This window comes from Aotus nancymaae, unplaced genomic scaffold (genome assembly GCF_030222135.1).
Source record: "Aotus nancymaae isolate 86718 unplaced genomic scaffold, 86718_ANA_hifiasm-v0.15.2.pri h1tg000028l, whole genome shotgun sequence".
Taxonomy (NCBI): Eukaryota; Metazoa; Chordata; class Mammalia; order Primates; family Aotidae; genus Aotus; species Aotus nancymaae.
The window spans coordinates 8,780,654-8,806,733 of record NW_026988441.1 but is presented as its reverse complement, the minus strand read 5'-3'; the positions used below and the strand labels follow the sequence as shown (position 1 = coordinate 8,806,733).

General features: G+C 48.9%; 1 protein-coding gene across 3 annotated transcripts in view; it reads left to right on the top strand.

The window, feature by feature from the left end:
- Positions 1-26,080, top strand: part of HIF3A (hypoxia inducible factor 3 subunit alpha) — a 39,946-nt gene that overhangs the window by 11,563 nt on the left and 2,303 nt on the right. For 2 of the 3 annotated variants that reach the window (XM_012446648.2, XM_012446646.2), the window contains 8 exons: positions 185-291; positions 530-677; positions 7,608-7,726; positions 8,848-9,038; positions 12,524-12,628; positions 17,862-18,133; positions 19,930-20,047; positions 22,188-22,269. In XM_012446648.2, the coding sequence (XP_012302071.2) occupies positions 185-291; positions 530-677; positions 7,608-7,726; positions 8,848-9,038; positions 12,524-12,628; positions 17,862-18,133; positions 19,930-20,047; positions 22,188-22,269 (1,142 nt within the window). Of the gene's footprint in view, positions 1-184; positions 292-529; positions 678-7,607; positions 7,727-8,847; positions 9,039-12,523; positions 12,629-17,861; positions 18,134-19,929; positions 20,048-22,187; positions 22,270-25,436; positions 25,749-26,080 lie in introns of those variants that run through there. The other variant, XM_012446647.2, reaches the window with a different exon arrangement.

The window sequence follows — 26,080 nt, the reverse complement described above, 5'->3', positions numbered from 1 at the left end:
GGGTTATTATTCAACCCACCACACTCCTCTTGTTCTGTTTCTTAATCCTTTTCTCTCGGTTACAATCCTGTCTCTCTACATTTTGCTGGCTTTGTCCCTGTGTCCCCTGCTGCCACTTCCCTCTACCTACCCTCCCTCTCAACCAGTTGCACCCTGACCAGACCCCACTCCACCTCACCCCCAGGATTGCAGAAGTGGCCGGCTACAGTCCCGATGACCTGATTGGCTGTTCTGCCTACGAGTACATCCATGCGCTGGACTTTGATGCAGTCAGCAAGAGCATCCACACATGTATGTACCCCATTTCCCCAGGCCTGGAGCCAGCTGCCAAAAGGCCCACAGCCGACACCAGGACCCCCAGGTCCCCACACCCCAGAATGCACTTCCTCCCCACCCCAGCACCAGCTCCCTGCTCCCCAAGCCCCAAGGACCCCGTCTCCTTCCTTGCTCCCTCATACCCAGCCCCAAAACCTTTCTCTCCCAAGTTGTACCCGTGGTGGCCCTGACCCCTCCCCATTCCCCTCCTCAGTGCTAAGCAAGGGCCAGGCAGTAACAGGACAGTATCGCTTCCTGGCCCGGAGTGGTGGCTACCTGTGGACCCAGACCCAGGCCACAGTGGTGTCAGGGGGCAGGGGCTCCCAGTCGGAGAGTATCATCTGTGTCCATTTTTTAATCAGGTAAGCAGGAGGAGGGGTTGGGGTGCCTGTGTGGGGGCCTGGTCTGTACGTGTGGACAGGGGTGTGTGTGTGTGTGTGTGTGTGTGTGCGTGTGTGTGTGCATATGAGCATGCATATGTATCATGCATAAGTGTGAGGGAGTGTGCACGTGTACACATGTGAGGAACATGTGTGGCCATGTTAATGCTGTTGTGTGTGCCTGCATGTACGCAGGTATGTGTATGGGTGTGTGGACTGTTAATTTGTCTTTTCTGGCTGCAAACCTCTGCTTAAGTGGACTCTTCATTCAAATTAGAACGGGCTCTACATTTGGTGGGTGTGGTGGCTCACGCCTGTAATCCCAACTACTTGGGAGGCTGAGGCACGAGAATCGTTTGAACCCAGGAGGAGGTTGCAGTGAGCCGAGATTGCATCACTGTACCCTGGCCTGGGCAACAGAGCAAGACTCTGTCTCAAAAAAAAAAAAAAAGACTCTATATTCAAGTTAAAATAAGAAATTTAACAGAATCCTGGTGTCTTTTTTGCGTTTTAGAAATTGGTGTGTGGCTCATGCCTGTAATCCCAGCACTTTGGGAGGCCAAGGAAGGAGGATTGCTAGATCCTAGGAGTTCAAGAACAGCTGGGGCAAAGTAGTTAAGACACAATCTCAAAAAAAATAAATAGAAAAGATGTATGTCTTGCATACAGTAAATTTTCTTTATGGTACACAGTTCTATGAATTCTGACACATGCATGCAATTGTGTAACTACTATCACAACCCAGCTATTGCGCAATGAGTGTGATTGTAACAGTGGTTACACAATTACCACAATTTTGTTTTTTGAGATGGAGTTTTGCTCTTGTGCCCCAGGCTGGAGTGCAATGGCATGATTTTGGCTCACTTCAACCTCAGCCTCCCAGGTTCAAGCAATTCTCCTGCCTCAGCCTCCCAAGTAGCTGGGATTACAGGTGCCTGCCACCACACCCAGCTAATTTTTGTGTTTTTAGTAGAGACAGGATTTCACCGTGTTGGCCAGGCTGGTCTCAAACTCCAGATTTCAAGTGATCTAGCTGCCTCAGCCTCCCAAAGTGCTGGGATTACAGGCATGAGCCACTATGCCTGGCCATTACCACAATTTTTTACACAAAAATATTCTCTTACAGTCAACCCCTCCCACACCCCCATGTCCCTGGCAACCACTGTCCTCAGACCCCAGCGTTTTGCTTTTTCCAGAGGGTCACATACAGGGAATTATACAGTATGTAGCCTTTTGGGCCTGGATTTTACGTAGCCTGATATATTTAAAATGCCTCCATGTTGCGGCCTTTCTTTCTTGTGTTTTGTTTTGTTTCATTTTTTGAGACAGAGTCTCACTCTGTTGCCCAGGAGTGCACTGGTGCTCAAGTGATTCTCCTGCCTCAGCCTCCCGAATAGCTGGGATTACAGGCATGCACCACCATGCACAGCTATTTTTCATATTTTTAATAGAGATGGAGTTTTCACCAGGTTGGCCAGGCTGGTCTTCAACTCCTGACCTCAGGTGATCTACCCGCCTCAGCCTCCCAAAGTGCTGGGATTTCAGGTGTGAGCCCCCGTGCCCATCCCAAGTTGTGGTTTATATCAGTAGTTCCTTTGTAAATAGTGAATAGTATTCCATGGTGTGAATGGAGCAGTTTTTTTAATCCATTCACCAGTTGGAAGACGTTGGGCTGTTTACAAGTTTCGGTGATTACAAAAAAAAACAGCTACTGTAAACATTCTTATACAAGATTTCATGAGATCACATGTTTTCATTTCTCTTGGGTAAACAGGAGTTATATAGTAAGTATATATTTAATTTGAGAAATTGCCATGGCTGAGCACAGTGGCTTATACCTGTAATCCCAGCACTTTGGGAGGTCAAGGCAGGCGGATCACTTGAGGCCAGGAGTTTGAGACCAGCCTGGCCAACATGACAAAACCCCATCTCCACTAAAAATGCAAAAATCATCCAGGTATGGGTGGCACACGCTTATAATCCCAGTTGCTTGAGAGGCTGAGACATGAGAATCGCTTGAATCCAGGAGGTAGAGGTTGCAGTGAGCTGAGATGCACCACTGTACTCCAGCCTGGGCGACAGAGTGAGATTCTGTCAAGAAAAAGAGAAAGAAAGAAAGATAGAGGGAAGGAAGAAGAAAGGAGGGAGGGTAGGAGAGAGGGAAGGAAGGAAAGAAGGAAGGAAGGAAGGAAGGAAGGAAGGAAGGAAGGAACCAAGGCTGGGTACGGTGGCTCATGCCTGTAATCCCAGCACTTTGGGAGGCTGAGGTGGGTGGATCACCTGAGGTCAGGAGTTCAGGACCAGCCTGGTCAATATGGTGAAACCCTGTCTCTACTAAAAATACAAAAATTAGCCGGGTGTGGTGGTGCATGCCTGTAGTGCCAGCTACTCAGGAGGCTAAGGCAGGAGAATCACTTGAACCTGGGAGGCAGAGGTTGCAGTGAGCCAAGATCGTGCCACTGCACTCCAGCCTGGACAATAGACCGAGACTCTGTTGCCAAAAAAAAAAGAGAACAGCCAAACTGTTTTCCAAAGTGGCTGTATCGTTTTGCATTCCCATCAGCAATGTATGAGGGCTCCAGTTGTTTCACATCCTTGCCAGCTTTTCATATTGTCTGGGTTTGGGGGTTTGGTGTTACTTTTAGTCATTCTAATAGGGGTTTAGTGGGAAAATCATGATGGGGCTTTTTTTCTCCATTATGTGTTATAAAAGCTTTTCACCGTTTAGGAATGCAGCGGTATCCATGACAACATAATGAGGCAGAGTTAGAATTATAGCTTTTCGGTCAGGTGCAGTGGCTCATGCCTGTAATCCCAGCACTTTGGGAAGCCAAGGTGGGCAGATGACTTGAGATCAGGAGTTCGAGACCAGCCTGACCAACATGGCAAAACCCCATCTCTACTAAAAATACAAAAATTAGCCAGGCATAGTGCCGTGTGCCTGTAATCTGAGCTACTTGGAAGGCTGAGCCAGGAGAATTGCTTGAATCCAGGAGGTTGCAATGAGTGGAGATCGGGCCTCCGCACTCCAGCCTGGGCAACAAGTAAGACTCTGTTTTAAAAAAAACAAAGAAAGAAAAGAAAAAAAATACGTCTTTTCTTTGAAGGTTATCTTACAGGACATGGCACCAGTTTCTAAAGCCTTAGGGGTTTTTCTAAATCTGGAGGAATGTTCTGAAATACAAATCAACATACATATATATATATATATATATATATAAATTTTTTTTGAGGCCGGGCATGATGGCTCATGCCTGTAATCGCAACACTTGGGAGGCCAAGGCAGGCAGATCACGAGGTCAGGAGATTGAGACCGTCCTGGCTAACACGGTGAAACCCCATCTCTACTAAAAATACAAAAAATTAGCTGGGCATGGTGGCACGCATCTGTAGTCCCAGCTACTCAGGAGGCTGAGGCAGGAGAATCGCTTGAACTTGGGAGGCGGTGGTTGCAGTGAGCCTAGATTGCGCCACTGCATTCCAGCCTGGGTGACAGATTGAGACTCTGTCTCAAAAAGAAAATTTGAGATAAAGTCTTGCTTTGTCATGCAGGCTGGAGTGCAGTGGCACAAACAGGGCTCACTGCAGCCTTGACCTCCTGGGCACAAGCAGTCCTCCCACCTGAGCCTCCCAAGTAGCTGGGACTACAGGCATGCACTACCATGCCCGGCTACTTTTTTTGTATTTTTTGTAGAGATGGAGTTTCATTATGTTGCCCAGGCTGGTCTTGAACTACTGAGTTCAGGTGTCCCACCTGCCTTGGCTTCCCAAAGTGCTGGGATTACAGGTGTGAGCCCTGAAACCCAGCCTATAATTTTTAAAAAATAGGAATGGGGTCTTGTTATGTTTCCCAGGCTGGTCTCAAACTCCTGGGCTCAAGTGACCCTCCCACCTCAGCCTCCCAAAATGCTGGGATTGCAGATGTGAATCACCATGGCAGGCCTACAAATCAACTCATGCCTCATGTCTCTGCCCTTCTCAGAGCGTTTGTGAGGCTCTCCAGTATCCTCAGGAGAAAGCCCAAGGGCATTGGCATGGCTCACCAGGCCCTGTGAAGCCTCTGCCTCCCTCCCCTTCTCCCTCACTCTCCCAACCTCAGGGCCTTTGCACAGGCCGTTCCTCCTGCCCAGAATGCTCTCCTCTCTTCCCTCCTCCCCTTTCTCCTGAGTCATGCCTGCATATCCTTCCAGTCTCAGCTCAGACATCACTTCTGGAGACCCTTTTTCCTGAGCCCCTGTATGAGGTCATGTGCCCCCCACCCCATTTTCTCTCCTGGTATCCTGTAACTTTTACACCAGAGCACTTAAAACCGTTTGTAATTATCCTATTAACTCGTGTGTTCAGCCAGGCCTTCTTTGATTGCCCTCTTCAAAATTGCTTTATTTTCTCCCTAGTACTTACCACTATCTTTTTTTTTTGAGACAGAGTCTCACTCTGTTGCCTAGGCTGGGGTGCGGTGGCATGACCTTGGCTCACTGCAACCAACCTTTGCCTCCCAGGTTCAAGTGATTCTCCTGAATGAACCTCCCAAGTAGCTGGGATTACAGGCACCCGCCACCTACATCTAGCTAAATTTTTGTATTTTTAGTAGAGACAGGGTTTCACCATGTTGGCCAGACTGGTCTTGAACTAACCTCAGATGATCTGCCCGCCACAGGCTCCCAAAGTGCTGGGATTACAGGTGTGAGCCACCGTGCCAGGCCTTCCCTAGTACTTACCAGTATCTAACCCAACATTGTCCAATAAAAGCATGATGCCAGCCACATACGTCATTTTGAATTTTCTAGTAGTTACATTAAAAAGATAAACAGAATGCTGGGCTTGGTAGCTCACACCGGTAATCTCAACACTTTGGGAGGCCATGGCCAGGAGTTTGAGAATAGCCTTGGCTACATAGGGAGACCCCATCTCTACACATAATTTAACAATTAGCCCAGCATGGTAGCATGTGCCTGGAGTCCTAGCTACTCAGGAGGCTGAGGCAGGAGGATCACCTGGGTGATTGAGGCTGCAGTGAGCTGAGATCACACCACTGCATTCCAGCCTGAGCGACAGAGCAAGACCCTGTCTCAAAAAAAAAAAGTAAACAGAAGCAGGTGAAATTAATTGTATTTATTTTTAAAATTTAATTTAATTTATTTATTTTTGAGACGGAGTCTCACTCTATTACCCAGGCTGGAGTGTGGTGGTGTGATCTTAGTTCACTGCAAACTTCGCCTCCAGGGTTCAAATGATTCTCTTGCCTCAGCCTCTGAGTAGCTAGGACTACAGATGCGTGCCACCATGCCCAGCCAATTTTTGTATTTTGAGTAGAGATGGGGTTTCGCCATGTGGACCAAGCTGATCCTGAACTCCTGACCTCAGGCGATCCACCAGCCTTGGCCTCCCAAAGTGCTGGGATTATAGGCGTGAGCCACCGTGCCCAGCCTAATTTTAATAATACGTTTTATTATTCATGTTCAAGATCACACTGCTGTGTAAGTAGCAGAACTGGGATTTGAACCCAGGCCGCTGGCTGCAGAGTCCTTGCTATGAACCACTACACAGTAGTGCTTGATGAAGAGGTGTTTGTGGAATGATGAATAAGTGAACTGAATGTGGCACATGTGCACATATTTGAACCCAAGTGTATGGAACGTGTGAGCATCTCTGTCCCCGTACCCAGTCGGGTGTATGTGAGCACTCCTGTTTGTGCCTGTGTGTACCGAGTGTGTGCTGAGTGTGTGTACGAGGGCGGTCGTATGTGCTTATGTTTTTCAGGGGAATAAGAGTGGCTTTGATCCAGCCTAAATTGGGATGTTTCCTGCCCAGGGAGGGTTTCATGAGGGTGGGAAGAGGTCATAGCTTCTCAAGAAGCTGGTGGGAAGACCAGTCCCACCTGCATCCTGTCCTGTAGGGGGTTATGCTGATGAGATGCAAATGAGGGCTTGATCCTCAGCCCCACCCAACTCTCCAAAAGCCAATTTGCCCAGCGAGCATTTGGATCGTCTCTGCAGCCAGAGACTGTGTGAAGGGAGGTGGCGGGGACATAGGGATGTATTTATAAACCTGTTCCCTTGAATATGAAAAATAGCTATGAATAGAAACAGCATAAATAAAATCTTATTCATAAAAATTACAGCCCTATGAATTCTTCCTATTTGGTAATATAATGAAGACTATGTTAAATATAGATTTTTTCATCAGTACCTTTCTAAGAATCTATAAAGAGAATATTTAGGTATTGTCAAGCCTTTCGCTCACCTCTCCCTCTGCCCCGGGCCTCCCCTCCCTGTTCTAGGTCTCCTCTCCTTCTGTCTTTTGGCCCTGCCCCACCCCCATCCCTCAGTCTTCCTCCTCTCTGCCCAGGCTGTGCTAAATGCCAGCTCTTTTTTCTGCCTTTCCTGTTACAGAAGGAGCCTGGAAGGGGACTTAACTTTCTTTTTAAAATGCTGTCAGAATAGGCCAGGCGCAGTGGCTCACGCCTGTAATCCCAACACTTTGAGAGGCTGAGGCATTCGAGACCAACCTGGCCAACACAGTGAAACCCCATCTCTACTAAAAATACAAAATTAGCCGGGCATGAGGGTGTGCACCTGTAATTCCAGCTACTTGGAAGGCTGAGGCAGGAGAATCACTTGAACCTGGGAGGTGGAGGCTGCAGTGAGCTGAGATTGCACCACTGCACTCCAGCCTGGGCAACAGAGGGAGACCCTGTCTAAAAAAAAAAATGCTGTTAGAATAAAAAGCAGTCAACAAAAATCAAACCCTTATAGGAGACAAATAAATGTGGGCAGTTATTTTCTGCAAAGCGCCCTCCAAGCCCCTGGGCGCCGTTGCCTCTTGTAATAGGACGTCACTTGAACAGGCCGCCTGGGCTGCAGCTAAGAACCCTTCCTGACTCTCCATCTCCCTTTCTGCCTTGTACCCCAGCCGGATAGAAGAGACCGGAGTGGTGCTGTCCCTGGAACAAACGGAGCAACACTCTCGCAGACCCAGTCAGCGGGGAGGCCCCTCTCAGAAGGATGCTTCTAACCCTGGGGACAGCATTGGTATGGGGCAGGGCTGGGGCCGGGAGGGGTTGTGTCCCCAGGGCCCTTGGGAGAAAGCCCAAGTACCTTAACGTGACCCGCCAGGCCCTGTGGGGCCTGCCTCCCTTCCCTGCGCACTCAGCCTCCAAACCACACGGCCTCCTAAGAGCCCTCGGAACACTCCAGCCTTGGGCCTCAGGGCCTTTGCACATGCAGCTTCCTCTGCCCAGAATGCTCTTCTCTCTCCCATCCGCCCTCCTCTTCTGTGGCTATGGCATGGTTGCTTCAGTCTCATGCTGGCCTCTGCTCTAAATTCTGCTGTGGCCCCACATTGCCCCCAGGCTTCTGCTCCTTCCCTGTTTGGCTTTGCTGCTCTTTGGCTTCTAGCACTCTCGATCCACCTAAGTCTGGCTCCTTTCTCCCTCTTCCTTCTTTCTCCTCCCATCCTGGATGAGCCTCCCTCCCAGTTTGTCCTTCAAGCTCTTGCTGGCCGCCCATGCTTCTGGGTGTGGGGTGGGATTGCTGATATGATATCCTTTCCTTTTCTGACTCAGAGCTGGCTCTGGGCTTTGTCTTAACCTCTGGGGACCTTACAGCCTCCTTGAGGGCTTGGGACCAGTCTTCCCTCCTAAGGTGCAAGCTCCCCAGAGCTGAATGGCCAAATGCTGTCTGGGCCACCACTCTCCTCCCCTAGGACCTTCCAGAGCATTACCACAATCTGGCCACTAAAGTTTACACCTGGGCCAGGTGTCGTGGCTCACGCCTGTAAATCCAGCACTTTGGGAGGCTGAGGTGGGCGCATCACTTGAGGTCAGGAGTTTGAGATCAGCCTGGCCAACATGACGAAACCCTGTATCTACAAAACATACAAAAATTAGCTGGGCGTGGTGGCACCCACCTGTAATTCCAGCTACTCAGGAGGCTGAGGCAGAAGAATCGCTTGAACCCAGGAGACGGAGGCTGCAGTGAGCTGAGATTGCGCCACTGCACTCCAGCCTGGGTGACAGAGCAAGACACTAAGAACAGTGGCCATCCTGACTTGCTGAAGATGTCAACTGTGTTCCTGGGGTTGGTGTGGAGGGCTCTGGCCCTCAGCCCAAGGTCACCAGCCCGTATCCTCCCTGTCTCCACATGTCCTGCAGACGCCCCTGGCCCCCGAATCCTCGCCTTCCTGCACCCCCCTTCCCTGAGCGAGGCTGCCCTGGCCGCTGACCCCCGCCGTTTCTGCAGCCCTGACCTCCGTCGCCTCCTGGGACCAATCCTGGATGGGGCTTCAGTAGCTGCCACCCCCAGCACGCCACCAGCCACACAGCGCCCCCGAAGTCCTCTTTCGGTAAGCCATCCCACCCACATGAGCCCTCAGCATCCAGGGCTCAGTCCCCCAGGTGGTCTTGGCCTGTGACTTAAACCTGGCTGTTCTCTGGGACTCAGTTTCTCCATCTGTGTAGTGGGGAGATTGGAATGAGATGAGATTTAGGTTCCTTTAAGACCCGGATCCAGATTCTTCAACTGTTAGAATTCCAGAATCTGCTTCCATTTAGGGAAAAACTCTCGCAAGCTATGTTTTTCCTCTGCTCTCCTAATAATGCAATAATTATCAACACAGAAGAAGACTTGTGTGACCAAATGTGGGCAACGTTCCCCACACACCAAGCAGCGGACTCAGCTGGGTGTCCTCTAATTCACTTCCGTCACCATCTACCTGGAGATAGTGTCAGACCCCACAGGCTGGGGCTCAGTCCCCAAGACTGCTCCTTGTTCTTCACCAGTCACAAGTCTGGACCTCCAGAATTTCTTTCTTATTTTAATTTTTGAGATGGAGTCTCACTCTGCCGCCCAGGCTGGAGTGCAGTGTTGCAATCTCGGCTCACTGCAACCTCCACCTCCCAGGTTCAAGCAATTCTCCTGCCTCAACCTCCCGAGTAGCTGGGATTACAGGCGTGCACCACAACGCCCGGCTAATTTTTGTGTTTTTAGTAGAGACGGGGTTTCACCAAGTTAAACAGGCTGGTCTTGAACTCTTGACCTCAGATGATCCACTCACTTCAGCCTCCTAAAGTGCTAGAATTACTGGCGTGAGCCACCAAGCCTGGCCTTGGCTGTTTTTTCTTTGTTTCTTTTCTTTTTTGAGACAGAATCTCACTCTGCCACCCAGGCAAGAGTGCAGTGGTGCCTCAGCCTCCTGAGTAGCTGAGATTACAGGTGTGTGCCACCACACCTAGCTAATTTTTTGTATTTTTAGTAGAGACGGGGGTTCACCATGTTGGCCAGGCTGGTCTTGAACTCCTGGCCGCAAATGATCCGGCTGCCTCAGCCTCCCAAAGTGCCGGGATTATAGGTGTGAGCCACCACGACCAGCCTCCAGAATTTCTGACCAACCAGCTTCAAGTTGGGGTTCTCATGACCTCCTCTTTCGGTTTGATTTTCTTTCTTTTTTTAAAAATTTTTTATTGTTTTGAGATAGAGTCCCACTCTGTCTCCCAGGCTGAAGTGCAGTGACACGATCTTGGCTCACTGCAACCTCTGCTTCCTAGGTTCAAGCAATTCTCTTGCCTCACCCTCCCAGTTAGCTGAGATTACAGGTGTGTGCCACCACAATTGGTTAATTTTTTGTATTTTTATTAGAGACAGGGTTTCACTATGTTGGCCAGGCTGGTCTTGAACTCTTGACCTTAAGTGATCTGCCAGAGTGCTGGAATTATAGGCATGAGCCATCGCACCTGGCTCTTTGGGTTTGATTAATTTGCTGGAGCAGCTCACAATAGACAGGATGACACACACTTAGGTTTACTGGTTCATTGTCAAGGATATTGCATGGGATACAGATGAAGGGATACATTGAGTGAGATATGGGGGAAAGAAGGATCTTGGAGCTTCCATGCCATCCCTGGGCACCACCCTCCAGAAACCTCCATGGGTCAACTATCTGGAAGCCCCTCAAACCCAGTGCTCTTGGGTTGTTATGGAAACTTCATGATGTCAGCATTCTTTCCCCCAGGATATCAAGCAGAACCCTCTCTGGGGACAGTCTTATGACTCACAGTCAGAAAAACGGGGAAAGATTAGAGGCCTGCCTTGGAGCAGGTGAAAGGAGGGCAGAAGAAGGCTGGAGAGAGTCTGTTTCCTGAGGTCTAATACACCCAACATTGTAAGAAAAGACTGTAACAAGGGTCGTGAGAGTTTGACCCAGGAACCATGCACGAAACCATATATATAAAATAACGCCACAGGCCCTGCATTAGTGCGTCTTCACGGTGCTGCTAAAGACCTACCCGAGACTGGGTAATTTATAAAGGAAAAAAGGTGTAATGGACTCACGGTTCCACGTGGCTGGGGAGGCCTCACAATCGTGGCGGAAGGCGAAAGGTACATCTTACATGGCGGCAGGCAAGAGAGAATGAGAACCAAGGGAAAGGGGAAACCCCTTATAAAATCATCAGATCTCGAGACCTATTCACTACCACGAGAACAGTATTGGGGAGACCCCCCACCATGATTCAGGTGTCTCTTACCGGGTCCCTCCCACAACGTATGGGAATCATGGGAGCTACAGTTCAAGATGAGATTGGTAGGGACATAGCCAAACCACATGAGGCCAACCCAGGATGTTTGGAGCTGGCACAGATGACCCTCCTCCCTCTCCAACTTGTGACCAAGCATCCAGTTCTCTGAACTTTGACCTCAAAGAGTCAAAACATCTAATGTCCTGATTTACACAGACATAGATTCATTCCTAAATCTGCCATTTATCAGCTGCATTACCCTGGCTAGGCAAGCGAGTTCTTGAGACCTGAATTTCTTCACCTGCAAAAGAAAGATAATAACAAGTTACCACATCATTGGCTATTCTAAACATTAAGTGAGAGTACTCATGAGAAGCACTCAGTAGGGGCTTGGCACCTGTTGGCGCCCAATAGATCATACCAGTTACTATCACTGTTTAGGGTGAAGATAGTCTGACCTTTGACCTCAGTGGGTCCATATTGTCCAGTGTTGACTGTCTTCATCTCCACTCTCCACCCCAAGAAAATATCTTCTCTGTGAAGAAATACAGTCTGTGACCTTTGACCTCACCCTTCACCCCTAAGACAGCTGGCCTCTCCATTGTTTCCCCCTAAAACTCCAGGTTCCAAGACCTTTAACCCCAGAGAATTTGTTTGAAAGTCTTGGCCTCAGGCCAGGTACAGTGACTCATGCCTGTAATCCCAGCACTTTGGGAGGCCAAGGTAGGCGGATCACCTAAGGTCAGGAGTTCAAGACCAGCCTGACTAACATGGTGAAACCTTGTCCCTACTAAAAATAAAAAATTAGCCAGGTGTGGTGGCGGGCGCCCATAATCCCAGCTACTTGGGAGACTGAGGCAGGAAAATCACTTGAACCTGGGAGGTGGAGGTTGCAGTGAGCCGAGATTATGCCATTGCACTCCAGTCTGGGTAACAAGAGCAAAACTCCATCTCAAAAAAAAAAAAAAAAAGGAGGAAAGTCTTGGCCTTAGGCTCTGATTTTTTTTTTTTTAAGCAGTGCCTTGCTCTATCACCCAGGCTAGAGTGCAGTGGCACAATCATAGGTCCACCGAGCCCAGCCAAGCTCTGATCTTTCTAACCTTCCATGTTTGGCCTGTCAGTCTACGTACACCCAGCTGCTCTGCCTTTTGAACACCCAGGTTCAAAACTCATCTGCATTTGCCATTGGACCCCCCATGGTGCCCCAGATGCCTGGCATTTGGCCCCCACCTCTACCCTTGAGCTGCAGACTGTCTTACTGTTGATACTTCCCAGGCTCAAGATTTCCTTAAGTCTCTATGCCATCTCTCTACAGGCTGATCTCCCAGATGAACTACCTGTGGGCACAGAGAATGTGCACAGACTCTTCACTTCTGGGAAAGACACTGAGTCAGTGGAGACAGATTTAGATGTAACTCAGGTAAGGGCTGGCATGGAAGGAGTAATCCTCAGCCCTCTGTTCTGGGGATTCGCATATGTGGCTTTAGAGAAGGGTAGTGGGATGGGTAAAGGAATGAGTGGATGGATGGATGGAGGGATGGATGGATGGAGGGATGGAGGGAGGGATGGAGGGAGGGAGGAGTGGATGGATGGAGGGAGGGAGGGATGGATAGATGGATGGAGGGATGGATGGATGGAGGGATGGATGGATGGAGGGAGGGATGGATAGATGGATGGAGAGATGGATGGATGGAAGGATGGATGGATGGAGGGAGGGATGGATGGAGGGAGGGAGGGAGGGATGGATGGATGGATGGATGGATGGATGGAGGGATGGAGGGAGGGAGGGAGGGAGGGAGGGATGGATGGATGGAGGGATGGAGGGAGGGAGGAGTGGATGGATGGATGGATAGATGGATGGAGGGATGGATGGATGGAGGGAGGGATGGATGGATGGAGGGAGGGAGGGATGGATAGATGGATGGAGGGATGGATAGATGGATGGAGAGATGGATGGATGGAAGGATGGATGGAGGGAGGGATGGATGGATGGATGGATGGATAGATGGATGGAGGGAGGGATGGATGGATGGAGGGATAGATAGATGGATGGAGGGATGGATGGATAGATAGAGGGATGGATGGATGGAGGGATGGATAGATGGATGGAGGGATGGATGGATGGAGGGAGGGAGGGATGGATGGATGGAGGGATGGATGGATGGATGGAGGGATGGATGGATGGACCATTGTGTTTATTAGGTGGATGATGGTAGATGAATGGATGATGTTTAGGCAGATATTTTAATGGATGGATAGGTGGGTGGATAGATGGATGGATGGCTGGATGAATGTTTGGATAGATATTTTGATAGATGGATGAAAAATGAATGGGTGATATTTAAATGGATAATTTATTGAGTGCATAGATAAAATGACAGTGGCCAGATGTATTAGTTATCTATTGCTGTGTAACAAATTGCCTAAAAACTTAACACCTTAAAACAGTGAATATTTATTATGTCACATGGTGACTGAGTATCAGAAATTCAGGAGCCACTTAGCTGCTGGTTTTTGCTCAGAGCCTCTCATGAGGTTGAAGTCAAACCCTCAGTCAGGGCTCCGGTCATCTGGGGTTAGAGGGTTTTCTTCCAAGCTCACACACATGAGGTTGTTGGCGGGCCTCAGTCTCTCACTTTGTTTTGTCTGGAGGCCTCAGTTCCTCATCACGTGAGCCTCTACGTAGACTGCCTCAGAGTCCTAACAAAATGGCAGTTGGCTTCCCTAAGGCAAGCAATCCAGCCAAGAGAGAAAGAGACAAATGGGGAAGCAGAGAGAGAGAAAGAACAAGTCCCAGACAGAAGACACAGTCTTTCCTAGCCTCCTCTCAGAAGTGACAAAACATCACTTCTGCCATATTGTTTTGGTCCTATAGCTAAATCCTGTACACTGTGGGAGGCAGGCAGCAGCATAAGAGTGTGAACATCGAGAGGTGGGGATCACTGGGAACTTCCAACGACTGATGTCTCTTCCTCGTGCAAAGTACACTCACCCTCCTCTCAAGACCCCCCAAAGTCTCCCAAAGTTTCTTCCCATTACGGCATCAGCTTGAAGTCCAGAGCCTGATCATCTGAATCTAGTTTGCATGCTGGTGAAGCTCCTTGAGTACAGTTCCTCTCAATATTTTGACTTGTGGACTAATGGAGACAAGTCATCTGTCACCCACATACTCAATATACAATGATAAGACAGGAATAGACACTACTATTCAAAAAGGAGGGGAAGAGGAGCATGCATGTATCCCTGGTCCATCCATGTGGCCAAATATCAGTTCTCTCTTTTCCTTTATTTATTTATTTATTTATTTTTTTTTGAGACGAAGTTTCGCTCTTGATACCCAGGCTGGAGCGCAATGGCGCGATCTCGGCTCACCGCAATCTCCGCCTCCTGGGTTCAGGCAATTCTCCTGCCTCAGCCTCCTGAGTAGCTGGGATTACAGGCACGCGCCACCGTGCCCAGCTAATTTTTTGTATTAGTAGAGACGGGGTTTCACCATGTTGACCAGGATGGTCTCGATCTCTTGACCTCGTGATCCACCCGCCTCGGCCTCCCAAAGTGCTGGGATTACAGGCTTGAGCCACCGCGCCCGGCCTATTTATTTTTTTAATTGAGACAGAGTCCCCAGGCTGAAGTGCAGTTGTGTGATCTCGGCTCACTGCAACCTTTGCCTCGCTGGTTCAAGCGATCCTTCTGTCTCAGCCTCCTGAGTAGCTGAGATTACAGGTGCCCGCCACCACGCCCAGCTAATTTTCTGTATTTTTCATAGAAACGGGGTTTTGCCATGTTGGCCAGGCTGGTCTCAAACTCCTGACCTCGTGATTCACCCACCTTGGCCTCCCAAAGTGCTAGGATTACAGGCATGAGCCACTGTGCCAGCCCAGAAGTTCTTTCATTATAAAGAACTTTAGTAATGAAAAAGAATGTTTAAAAATCGAGACAGGGTCTTGCTATATAGCACAGGCTGGTCTTGAACTCCTGGGCTCAAGTGGGAGCTTTAACTTCCCACCTTGGCTTCCCAAAGTGCTGGGATTAGAGGTATGAGCCACTGTGCCTGGCCCAAGGGTGCTCTTCATTGCTCAGAGACCACTTCTTTTTTTTTTTTTTTTGAGATAGAGTCCCACTCTATCATCCAAGCTGGAACGCAGTGGCGTGATCTCGGCTCACTGAAACTTCTAACTCCCAGGTTCAAATGATTCTCTGGTCTCAGCCTCCTTACTAGCTGGGACTACAGGTGCCACCGCCATGCCAGGCTAATTTTTGTATTTTTAGTAGAGGGGGATTTCACCAGGCTGGCTCAGAGACACTTCTTAATATTAGCATCATTTGCCATCTGAGGGCTCCTGCAGTCAACCAAGCTCAAGGTTAATGGCATGGTTCTCCTGACCGCCAAGTCTGCCCAAGACTTCTGACATCGGCCACAAGTTTGAAGGTCCCCAGGGCCACCCTCACTTTAGACCAGCTGCCCACCGATGTGGAGATACCTAGACTCCTGTAGACTCCCTCAGGCTTGGTAACTTGCTAGAGGTGTTCATCGTACTCAGAAAGTGCTATACTTAGGATTGTAGCTTTATTATAACAAAAGAATACAAATCAGAAACGGACAAAGGAAAATATTCATAGGTGGAATCTGGGACTGGAGGGTCCCAAATGGAAAGTTTTCTTGTCCTCAGGGACATGTTATCCTTCCAGCACTGATATGTAGCAATATGTGCAGAGTAATGTCAACTCAGGAAGCTCACCAAAGCATCAGTGTTCAGAGTTTTCTTTTTTTTTGAGACGGAGTTTCGCTCTTGTTACCCAGGCTGGAGTGCGATGGTGCGATCTCAGCTCACCGCAACCTCCGCCTCCTGGGTTCAGGCAATTCTCCTGCCTCAGCCTCCTGAGTAGCTGGGATTACAGGCACGCACCACCATGCCCAGCTATTTTTTTGTATTTTTGGTAGAGACGGGGTTTCACCATGTTAACCAGGATGGTCTCGATCTCTTGACCTCATGATCCACCCGCCTCGGCCTCCCAAAGTGCTGGGATTACAGGCGTGAGCCACCGCGCCCCGCTAGTGTTCAGAGTTTTCATTGGGGTTTCATTGCATTGGCATGATTGAGCAAATTACTGCCCATGTCATTGAACTCGGTCTCCAATGCCACCCATACCTTCCCTGAATCACGCTGATTTTGTGTGGACCAGAGCCCCAACTCTTTAATCACATGGTTGTTCTTTCTGCATGGTCAGCCTCCATCCTGAGTTATCTCATCAGCATAAACTACCTAGGGGTTCACTATGAGTCAGCTAGTTAGTGTGAACTATCCAAAGGACCCACAGTTCACTATTCATAGCAAAGACACTGCTGTCACTCAGGGAATTCCAAAGGTTTAGAGGTTCCCTTCCAGGAGCTGGGACAAAAACCAGACCTCGCTTTGGGTAAAGTTAATTATTCACTACAGGAGGAGGTTGAGCATCTTCAAAACCTTCAAGTCCTCTCTCTTTCATGTTTAACATTTCTTCCTTTAGGAGAAATATTCCTTCTCTCTCTCTCTCCTCTTGCCTTTTCCTATAAGTAACAAGAAGAAATCAGGCAGCCTCTCCAACACTCTGGCTGGAAATCTTAGCTGGATCACCTGGTGTATTTATTATATTTTCTACTTTCCACATCACTACAGGCAACAGTGTTGCTAAACTTTCGGCCACTACAGGATAAACATTCTCTTTCCGCTGGTTTCCAGTAATATGTTTCTCACTTCTCTGTAATCCCTCACTGAGCTTTCTTAATATTCGGATTTTGACCAATGGTTTCTTTGAGGCATTTAGGATTTATTTCTTCCTTCCTCTTCCTTTCTTTCTTTCCTTCTTTCTCTCTTTCTGTCTTTTTCTTTTCTTTTTGTTTTTATTTTTATTGATGGAGTCTTGCTCTGTCGCCAGGCGGGAGTGCAGTGGCACAATCTCGGCTCACTGCAACCTCCACCTCCTGGGTTCAAGCGATTCTTCCGCCTCAGCCTCCTGAGTAGCTGGGACCACAGGTGTGTGCCACCGCGCCCAGCTAATTTTTGTATTTTTAGTAGAGACAGGGTTTCACCATGTTGGCCAGAATGGTCTCAATCCCTTGACCTCGTGATCTGCCCGCCTCGGTCTCCCAAAGTGTTGGGATTACAGGTGTGAACCACCACGCCCGGCCCTTTCTTTCTTTCTTTCTTTACAGTATCTCGCTCTGTCACTCAGGCTAGACTGCAATCGTGTAATCATGGCTCACTGCAACCTCAGACTCTTGGGCTCAAACAATCCTCCCAACTCAGCCTCCTGAATAATTAGAACTACAGGCATGGGCCACCACACCTGGCTAGTTTTTTTCTTTTTTGTGGAGATAGGAGTCTCGCTATGTTACCCAGACTGGTCTCAAACTTCTAGCCTCAAGTGATTCTCTCGACTCAGCCTCCTAAAAGCTCTGGGATTACAGGTGGGAGCTACCATGCCTCTGACTCAATTTGAGATTTCTCTAACATGCTCTTCAGAGAGTCCTTATACCCATTTTACAGATGAGGAAACTGAAGCTCAGACTGTTGGCCATAGGCACAGAACTCAGAAGTGGTGGTGCGATGACTTCAGCCGAGGTCCACCCAAGTCCAAGGCTCATGCTCTTACTTCCCTCCTGCCCTCCACAGGATGCTGATGCTCTGGATTTGGAGATGCTGGCCCCCTACATCTCCATGGATGATGACTTCCAGCTCAACACCAGCGAACAGTTACCCAGGGCCTACTACAGACCTCCGGGGGCTGTCCCCCGGCCCCGTGCTCAGAGCTTCCATGGCCTGTCACCTCCAGCCTTTGAGCCCTCCCTGCTGCCCCGCTGGGGGAGTGACCCCCGGCTGAGCTGCTCCAGCCCTTCCAGAGGGGACCCCTCCGCATCCTCTCTCATGGCTGGGGCTCGGAAGAGGTAAGCCACAATAAAGGGGGGACGTCAAGGGAGCATCCCCTCACCCCATCTTGCCCCTGCCTCCTGCCTCAGCCTCATCTCTCAGCATTTCTCTAACCCTGATCTCTGCTCCAGCCAGGCCCTCAGTGGGCCCAGCATGCTCCAAGTTTGTGCCCATCTCTATGCCTTTGGAGTGCCCTCCACTGTTCTCACTGTTTATCCAAATCCCACCTTTCAACCAGGGAGGGCTCTCTCCTTTGGAACATAGTTATATCTGATCTAGTGATAATTTTTGTTGGAGTTTAGAAGACATTGCCACCATGTCGGAGAAACTATCTAACCTGAGTGTGGTGATGCATGCCTGTAGTCCCAGCTACTTGGGAGGCTGGGGTAGGAGGATCACTAGAGCCCAGGAGTTCAAGGCTACAGTGAGCTGGGACTGTGCCACTGCCTCAGCCTGGGCAACAGTGAGACCCTGTCCAAAAAAAAAAAGATGAAAGAAAGAGAGAGCAGAGAGAGAGGAAGGAAAGAAGGGAGGGAGGAAGGGAGAGAGGGAAAATGAAAAGAAACTGTCCAGAACTAAGTTGCAAGCATGTCCTCACTTTGAATCCAGAGTGGTTTATGTACTATCCTTTTAAGGCTTTTATGGATACATCTTGGTATCTCCCAAGACTCCCAGCTTGTTGCTGGCTATAAAGTGGGTGCCTGATAAAGACTGATAAAAATGAGGGAGGGAGGGAATTATTAATGAATATTGTTGTCACTTCTATGGGTGGACAGGTGGTTGGATGGAGGGGCGGATGGAAGGACAGATGGATGGATGTATAGATAAAAGGGTGTATGTATGTACATGTGGATGGATGGATGGATGTCTGAGTAGACAGAAGGATGGATGGATCAATGAATTGATGGGTGGCTGGAAGGAAGGAAGGATGGATGAATGGATTAATGAATGGATTGGTGGATGGATCAATGGATTAATGGATGGATGGCAGATGGATGGTAGATAGATGGCAGATGGATGGATCGATGGATTAATGGATGATGGCAGATGGATGGTGGATGGATGGCAGATGGATGGATGGATGGATGGATGAATGGATGGATAGATGGATGGTGGATGGATGGCAGATGGATGGATGGATGGATGGATGAATGGATGGATAGATGGATGGTGGATGATGGTGGATGGTGGTTGGATGGCAAATGGATGGATGGATGAAGAATGACTGGGTGGATAGAAGGATGGATAGATAGATGGAGGACAACTTGGTGGGTAAATAGGTGGATGAATGGAAGGATAGATGGATGGAGGTTGTTTGGATGGGTGGGTAATGGTTTATTGGATAAATGAGAAGATGGATTGGTAGATGGATGAATGGTGAATGGATGGATGGCAGATGGATGATGGATGGACAGCAGACAGATGGATAGATGGATTGATGGATGTATGGATGTATGGATGGATGGGGGATAGTTGGTGGATGGACAGCAGATAGATGGATGGATGGATGGATAGATGGATGGATGGTGGATGGTGGATGGCTGGGTGTATGGAAGGATGGATGGATAGATGGAGGACAACTAGGTGGATAAATAGGTGGATGAATGGAAGGATAGATGGATGGAAGCTGGGGGATGGATTATTGGATAAACGAGAAGAAGGATTGGTGGATGGATGGATGGACTGGTGGGTGTATGAGTAAAGGAATAATAGGTGCTCAAGGGAGTGAACAAATGCTCATCACCTGTTTACACTGTGACCCACACTTGCCCAGGTTTGCTGTGTCCTGAAATTCTTGCCTGTTTTCCTCCAGGACCTTGGCCCAGAGCTCAGAAGGCGAGGACGAGGGAGTGGAGCTGCTGGGAGTGAGACCTCCCAAAAGATGTCCCAGCCCAGAACCCGGAAACTTTCTGCTGTTTCCCCTTAGCCTGGTGTGTTGGGGGATTAATGGGATTCTCTGGCCCTCATTAGCTAGCTGGCTTAAATCTCCTGTTTTATAAATAGGAAACCAGAGAGGGGCACAGGCTGGTTGAGAGTGGGCCAGCTGAGGCCCCCCACTGACCTTCTGTATGACTAATGGGTACTAATGGGTACTAAAAAGTTTCACTAATGGATACTAAAAAGCTCTGTGGTGAGCTAAGATATTATATATTATATTACATATATTTATATATTATATATTTAAATATATATATTTTATACATTTAAAAATATATATATTTAAATATATATGTGTGTGTACGTGTGTATATATGTGTGTATATGCTATATCTCATATATGTTATATGTATGTTATGTATTATATGTGTATATACATATATGACAGCTGACACTTATTAAGTGCCTACCATGTGCCAGACACTGACTGCACTAAATTCCTTGCATAATTAACTTATTTAATCCTCGCAACAGCTATTGAAATATTCTTGTTACTATTATACACATTTACACAGAAGAAGTTAAACAACTGTATCAGAGTCTGGGCAGGAAAGATAGCACAGTTAGACGGAGTGTCGAGCAGAATTTAATAACAGGACTGTTGAAAAAAGTGTTAACACAGTGCAGGGAAATGAACAAGGCTGGCACAGAACCCTGGGGCACACATGGGACGTGGGCACCAGCCCTGGCCTGAAGGTGCAGGGCGGGGTGGTCACCAGATCCCGCAGTGGGTGGAGTCCAGCTAATTCGGGCTGAAACCTTCCAGGGAGGGACATCACCAACTCACAGAGAAGAATAAATCCCACCTGCTGGTATCTCCTGTGAGCTCACCAACAGGAACACACGGAGCAAAGTTGCAGGCTGTTACAGTCCCTGTGCACAGGTCCTCAGGCAGGGAGGAAGAAGGAGAAGGGGAAACGAGGCTCTGGAGGAACACAAGTAGGATGACTGGACAGGGATTGACCCAAAGTCACACCACTTCCAGGTGGCCACTGGACCCCAGCAGCCCTTAACCACTGCACCATCTTGTCTCTGGATCTTCCTTCCTTCCTCCCTACCTCCCTTCCTCCCTTCCTCCCTTCCTTCCTCCTTTCCTTCCTCCCTTCCTTCCTCCCTCCCTCCCTTCCTCCCTCCCTTCCTCCCTCCCTTCCTTCCTCCCTTCCTCCCTTCCTCCCTCCCTCCCTCCCTTCCTTCCTTCCTCCCTTCCTCCCTTCTTACCTTCTTTCCTTCCCTCCCTCTCTCCTTCCCTTCCTTTCTTCTCTTTTTTTCTCTCACTTTTCTTTCTTTTTTCTTTCTCTCTTTTCTCTTTTTCTTCTCTCTCTCTCTCTCTCTTTTCTTTTTCTTTCAATGGAGTCTCACTCTGTCATCCAGGCTGGAGTGCAGTGACATGATCTTGGCTCACTACAACCTCCTCCTGCCAGGTTGAAGCAATTCCCCTGCCTCAGCCTCCCAAGTAGCTGGGATTACAGGCACGCACCATCACACCGTGCTAATTTTTGTATTTTTAGGAGAGACGGGGTTTCACTATGTTGGCCAGGCTGATCTTGAACAACTAACCTCGAATGATCTGCCCACCTCAGCCTCCCAAAGTGCTGGGATTGCAGACATGAGCCACCATGCCCGGCTTCTTTCATTTTTAGATTTTTTTTATAGAGATAGGGTCTCATTATGTTGCCCAGGCTGATCTCAGACTCCTGACCTCAAGTGATCCTCCCACCTTGGCCTCCCAAAGCACTAGAATTACAGGCATGAGCCACTGTGCTTGGCCTTATTTTTTATTTATTTATTTTATTTTATTTTTGTTATTTTTTTTAGAGATAGGGTCTCTGTCACCCGGACTGGAATGCAGTGACACTATCATAGCTCACTGTAACCACAAACTCCTGGTCTCACATAATCCTCTCACCTCAGCCTCCTAAGTAACTGGGACTACAAGCATGTACCACCACACCCAGCTAATTTTTAAATTGTTGGTAAAGATGAGATCTCACTATCTTGCCCAGGCTGGTCTCAAAGTGATCCTCCCACCTCAGCCTCCCAAAGCACTGGGATTACAGCCACCGCGCCCAGCTGTGACTTGGATACTGATGATGATAACGATGGTGGTGGTGGTTTTGTCCCTCTCTCCCACAGGGTTTCCTTCTGACAGGAGGACCAGCCCCAGGGAGCCTGCAGGACCCCATCACCCCCCTCCTGGACCTGCATGAGCCCCTAGGTGAGTAGCAACCTGGGTATCCAGAGCCCTCTCCCCTGGGAGGTATAAGAGGGATGGAGCCATTCCAAAGGTGCTGGGGGATGATCAGCGCTTGGAGACGACCTTGGTGGAAATGGCAGCTCTTGTCCCTTCTCTCTTCTCATGGGCACTGTGGAGGAGGGGGAAAGAGAGACCCTAAGGGACGCAGGGGCTCTCCGAGGCTGCCCTTTGGGGTGGAAGCCAAGCCCCAGCCTGAGACTAGATCTCTGGAGCTGACATGCCCATGATCACACTTTATAATTTATTTATTTATTTTTGAGACAGAGTCTTGCTCTGTCGCCTAGGCTGGAGTGCAGTGGTACAATTTCAGCTCACAGCAACTTCCGCCTCCTGGGTTCCAGTGATTCTCCTGCCTCAGCCTCCCAGGTAGTTAGGATCACAGGTGTGCACCACCACGCCCGGCTAATTTTTGTATTTTTAGTAGAGACGGGGTTTCGCCATGTTGGCCAGGCTGGTCTCGAACTCCTGACCTCAGGTGATCTGCCTGCCTCAGCCTCCCAAAGCGCTAGGATTACAGGTGTGAGCCATCGCACCCAAAGTTTTAAAGGAAATGTCTGCCGTGTGGCTATCGTGGTGATGGTGCTTCCCACAGCCCCTCCACAGAGCGTGAGACAAGCTGTCATTTTACAGTGCGACTATCAAAAGCCATAGCTTCACTTGAAACCTCCATGTATCAGCCAGAGGAATCTTTTCAGAGTCTGAATCTGACCCTGACCCTCCTCTGCTCAAAGCCCTTCCATCGCTCCCTAGTGCCTTTCAAAGAAAGATCAAGCTCCTCACTTGAACTTAGATCCCTGCAGGGTCTGGTCTCTGCTACATCTCGGACCACACTGTGCTCTGTTTCAGCCACTGTCACTGTCTTTCAGTTTATTATTTCCTTCATGCGTGTAACAAATATTTATGGAGCATGCAGTAAGCACTAGACATGGTTCCAGGGGCTGGGAACACGTTGTGAACAAAATGCATAGAAATCTCTGCTCTTGTGGAGCTATGGAGGGGAGGATCACTTGAGACCAGGAGTTTGAGACCAGCCTGGGAAACATGGCAAGACCTGGTCTCTAAGAAAAATTTTTAAAAACCAGGTGGCTGTGGTGGCACACACCTGTTGTCCTAGTTTCTTGGGAGGCTGAGATGGGAGGATTGCTTAAGGCCAGGAGTTCGAGGCTGCAGTGAACTGTGACTGCACCACTGTACTCCAACCTGGGTGACAGAGCGAGACCCTGTCTCTATTTATTTATTTTCACATTTTCATTTTCTTTCTCTTTCTCTTTTTTTTTTTTTTTTTTTTTTGAGACAGGTTCTTGCTCTGTCATTCTTGGCTCACTGCAACCTTTGTGTCTCCTGGCTCAAGCAATCCTCCCACCTCAGCTTCCCGAGTAGCTGGGACCACAGGTGGGCACCAGCACACTTGGCTGTCTTTTATTTATTTATTTATTTTTTGTATTTTTAGTAGAAATAGGGTTTCACCACATTGCCCAGGCTGGTCTCGAACTTCTGAGTTCAAGCAATCCACTCACCTTGATCTTCCAAAGTGCTAGGATTACAGGCATGAGCCACCACACCAGGCCTCTGTCTCTATTTAAATGAATAAACAGGCCCGGCATGGTGACTCATGCCTGTAATCCCAGCATTTAGGGAGGCTGATTTGGGCAGATCACCTGAGGTCAGGAGTTCAAAACCAACCTGGCCAACATGGCAAAACCCCATCTCTACTAAAAATACAAAAATCAGCCGGGCGTGGTGGCTCACGCCTGTAATCCCAGCACTTTGGGAGGCTGAGGTGGGCGAATCACAAGGCCAGGAGTTCAAGAGCAGTCTGGCCAAGACGGTGAAACCCTGTCTCTAGAAAAATACAAAAATTAGCCAGGTGCAATGGTGGGCACCTGTAATCCCAGCTACTCAGGAGGCGAAGACAGGAGAATTGCTTGAGCCCAGGAGACGGAGGTTGCAGTGAGCCGAAATCGCGCCATTGCACTCCAGACTGGGTGACAGAGCAAGACTCTGTCTCAAAAAAAAAAAAGAAAAGAAAAGAAAAGAAGTATGATCAGGGTGGTTTCATTGAGAAGGTGATAGTTGAGCAAAGACGTGGAGTGAGCCCTGACGATATCGGGGGAAGAGTGTCCCAGGCAGGGAGAACAGTAAGTCCAAAGGCCCTTAGGCGGGGACTGTATCTGCCTTTTTGGGGGTGGGGGAACCGTATCTTGCTCTGTTGCCCAGGTTGGAGCACAGTGGTGCAATCACAGCTCACTTCAGCCTTCAACTCCTGGGCTCAAGTGATCCTCCCATCTCAGTCTCCCTCGTAGCTGGGACTACAAGTGCACTTCATCGTATCTGGCTAATTTTGTAATTTCTGTGGAGAAAGAAGTCTTGCTATGTTGGGTAGGCTGGTCTCAAACTCCTGGGCTCAAGTGATCCTCCTGCCTCAGCCTCCCAAAGTGCTGGGATTGTGCCTGGCTGTATCTGTCTTATTTGGGGAAAAGCAAGACCAGTGTAGCTGAAGCAGAGAGGAGAGAAAGGTGAGGACTGACTGCATGGAGCCTCTGTGGGACATTGTGATGGCTTTAAAGTCATCACAATGGAGGAGCCTGCCTCAGGGCCTTTGCATATCCTGATCCTTCTGCCTGGAATACTTTTTCCTCTGTTCTGTGCCATGTTACCACATCCTTTAGATCTCAGATCAAATATGACTCCTTCCACAAAGCCCTCCCTCACTTCATATGCTCATGGCTTATAACACTCCATAATATAATTACCCAGGCCTCTGGGTCATCATTTGATTGCTGCCTGTCTTCTTCTTTGGGTATGAGACCTTCGAGGGCAGGGGCCGGGGCTATCTTGGTCCCTACTGTATTCTTCTTTGTGCACATGGGTGGGTGGTGGCCGAGCACAGAGGGGGTTCTCTGCACATATTTGTGAATGAGGAGCTAAGATTCAAGCACTCGCACTGTGCCTGGCTTCCTGTACCTGATCCAGTTGGCGCTTCTCACTGGAATGTCCGTCTCACAAGGGCAGGGGCAGGGAGTGTCATCCATCCTGTTCACTGCTGTGTCGCTAGGACCTGGCACAGTGCCTGACACAAAGTAGATGCTCAGTAAATGTGTTGGGTATTTTTGTTGTTTTTGAGGCAGGTTCTCACTTTGTCACCCAGGCTGGAGTGCAGTGGCACAAACACAGTTCACTGCAGCCTCAACCTCCTGGGCTCAAGTGATCCTCCTACTTCAGCCCCCACAAGTAGCTGGGACTACAGACAAGTGCCATCAAGCCTGGTTAATTTTTGTATGTTCTGTAGAGATGAGATTTTGCCATTTTGCCCAGGCTGGTCTTGAACTCCTGAGTTCAAGCAGTCCACCTGCCTCAGCCTCCCAAAGTGCTGGGATTATTGGCATGAACCACTGAGCCCAACAGCAAATATGTTTTGAATGAGTAAATTCTCATAAATGGAGTAGGTGTGAGTATCCTGGTTTTCCAAGTAACAACAGCTGACTTAACTGTACTCTCACCAGTACTAGTTATGGTTCAGAGCACCCTCCATGGACTTACTCATTGATTCTTCATTACAGCCCTGAGAGGGAGGCGCTGTTATTAGCCCATCTTATAGATGAGGAAACTGAGGCACAGAGAGGTGAAGTCACCTGCCCCAGGTCACACAGCAAATAAATAGCAATGCCTGGATTCCAACTAGGGAGCATCTGGCTCTGGACTCAGGTTCTTCACCGCAGCCCTGAACATCCCAGAGAGGTTCAGAGAGTGGAACGTGCCCAAGATGTCACTA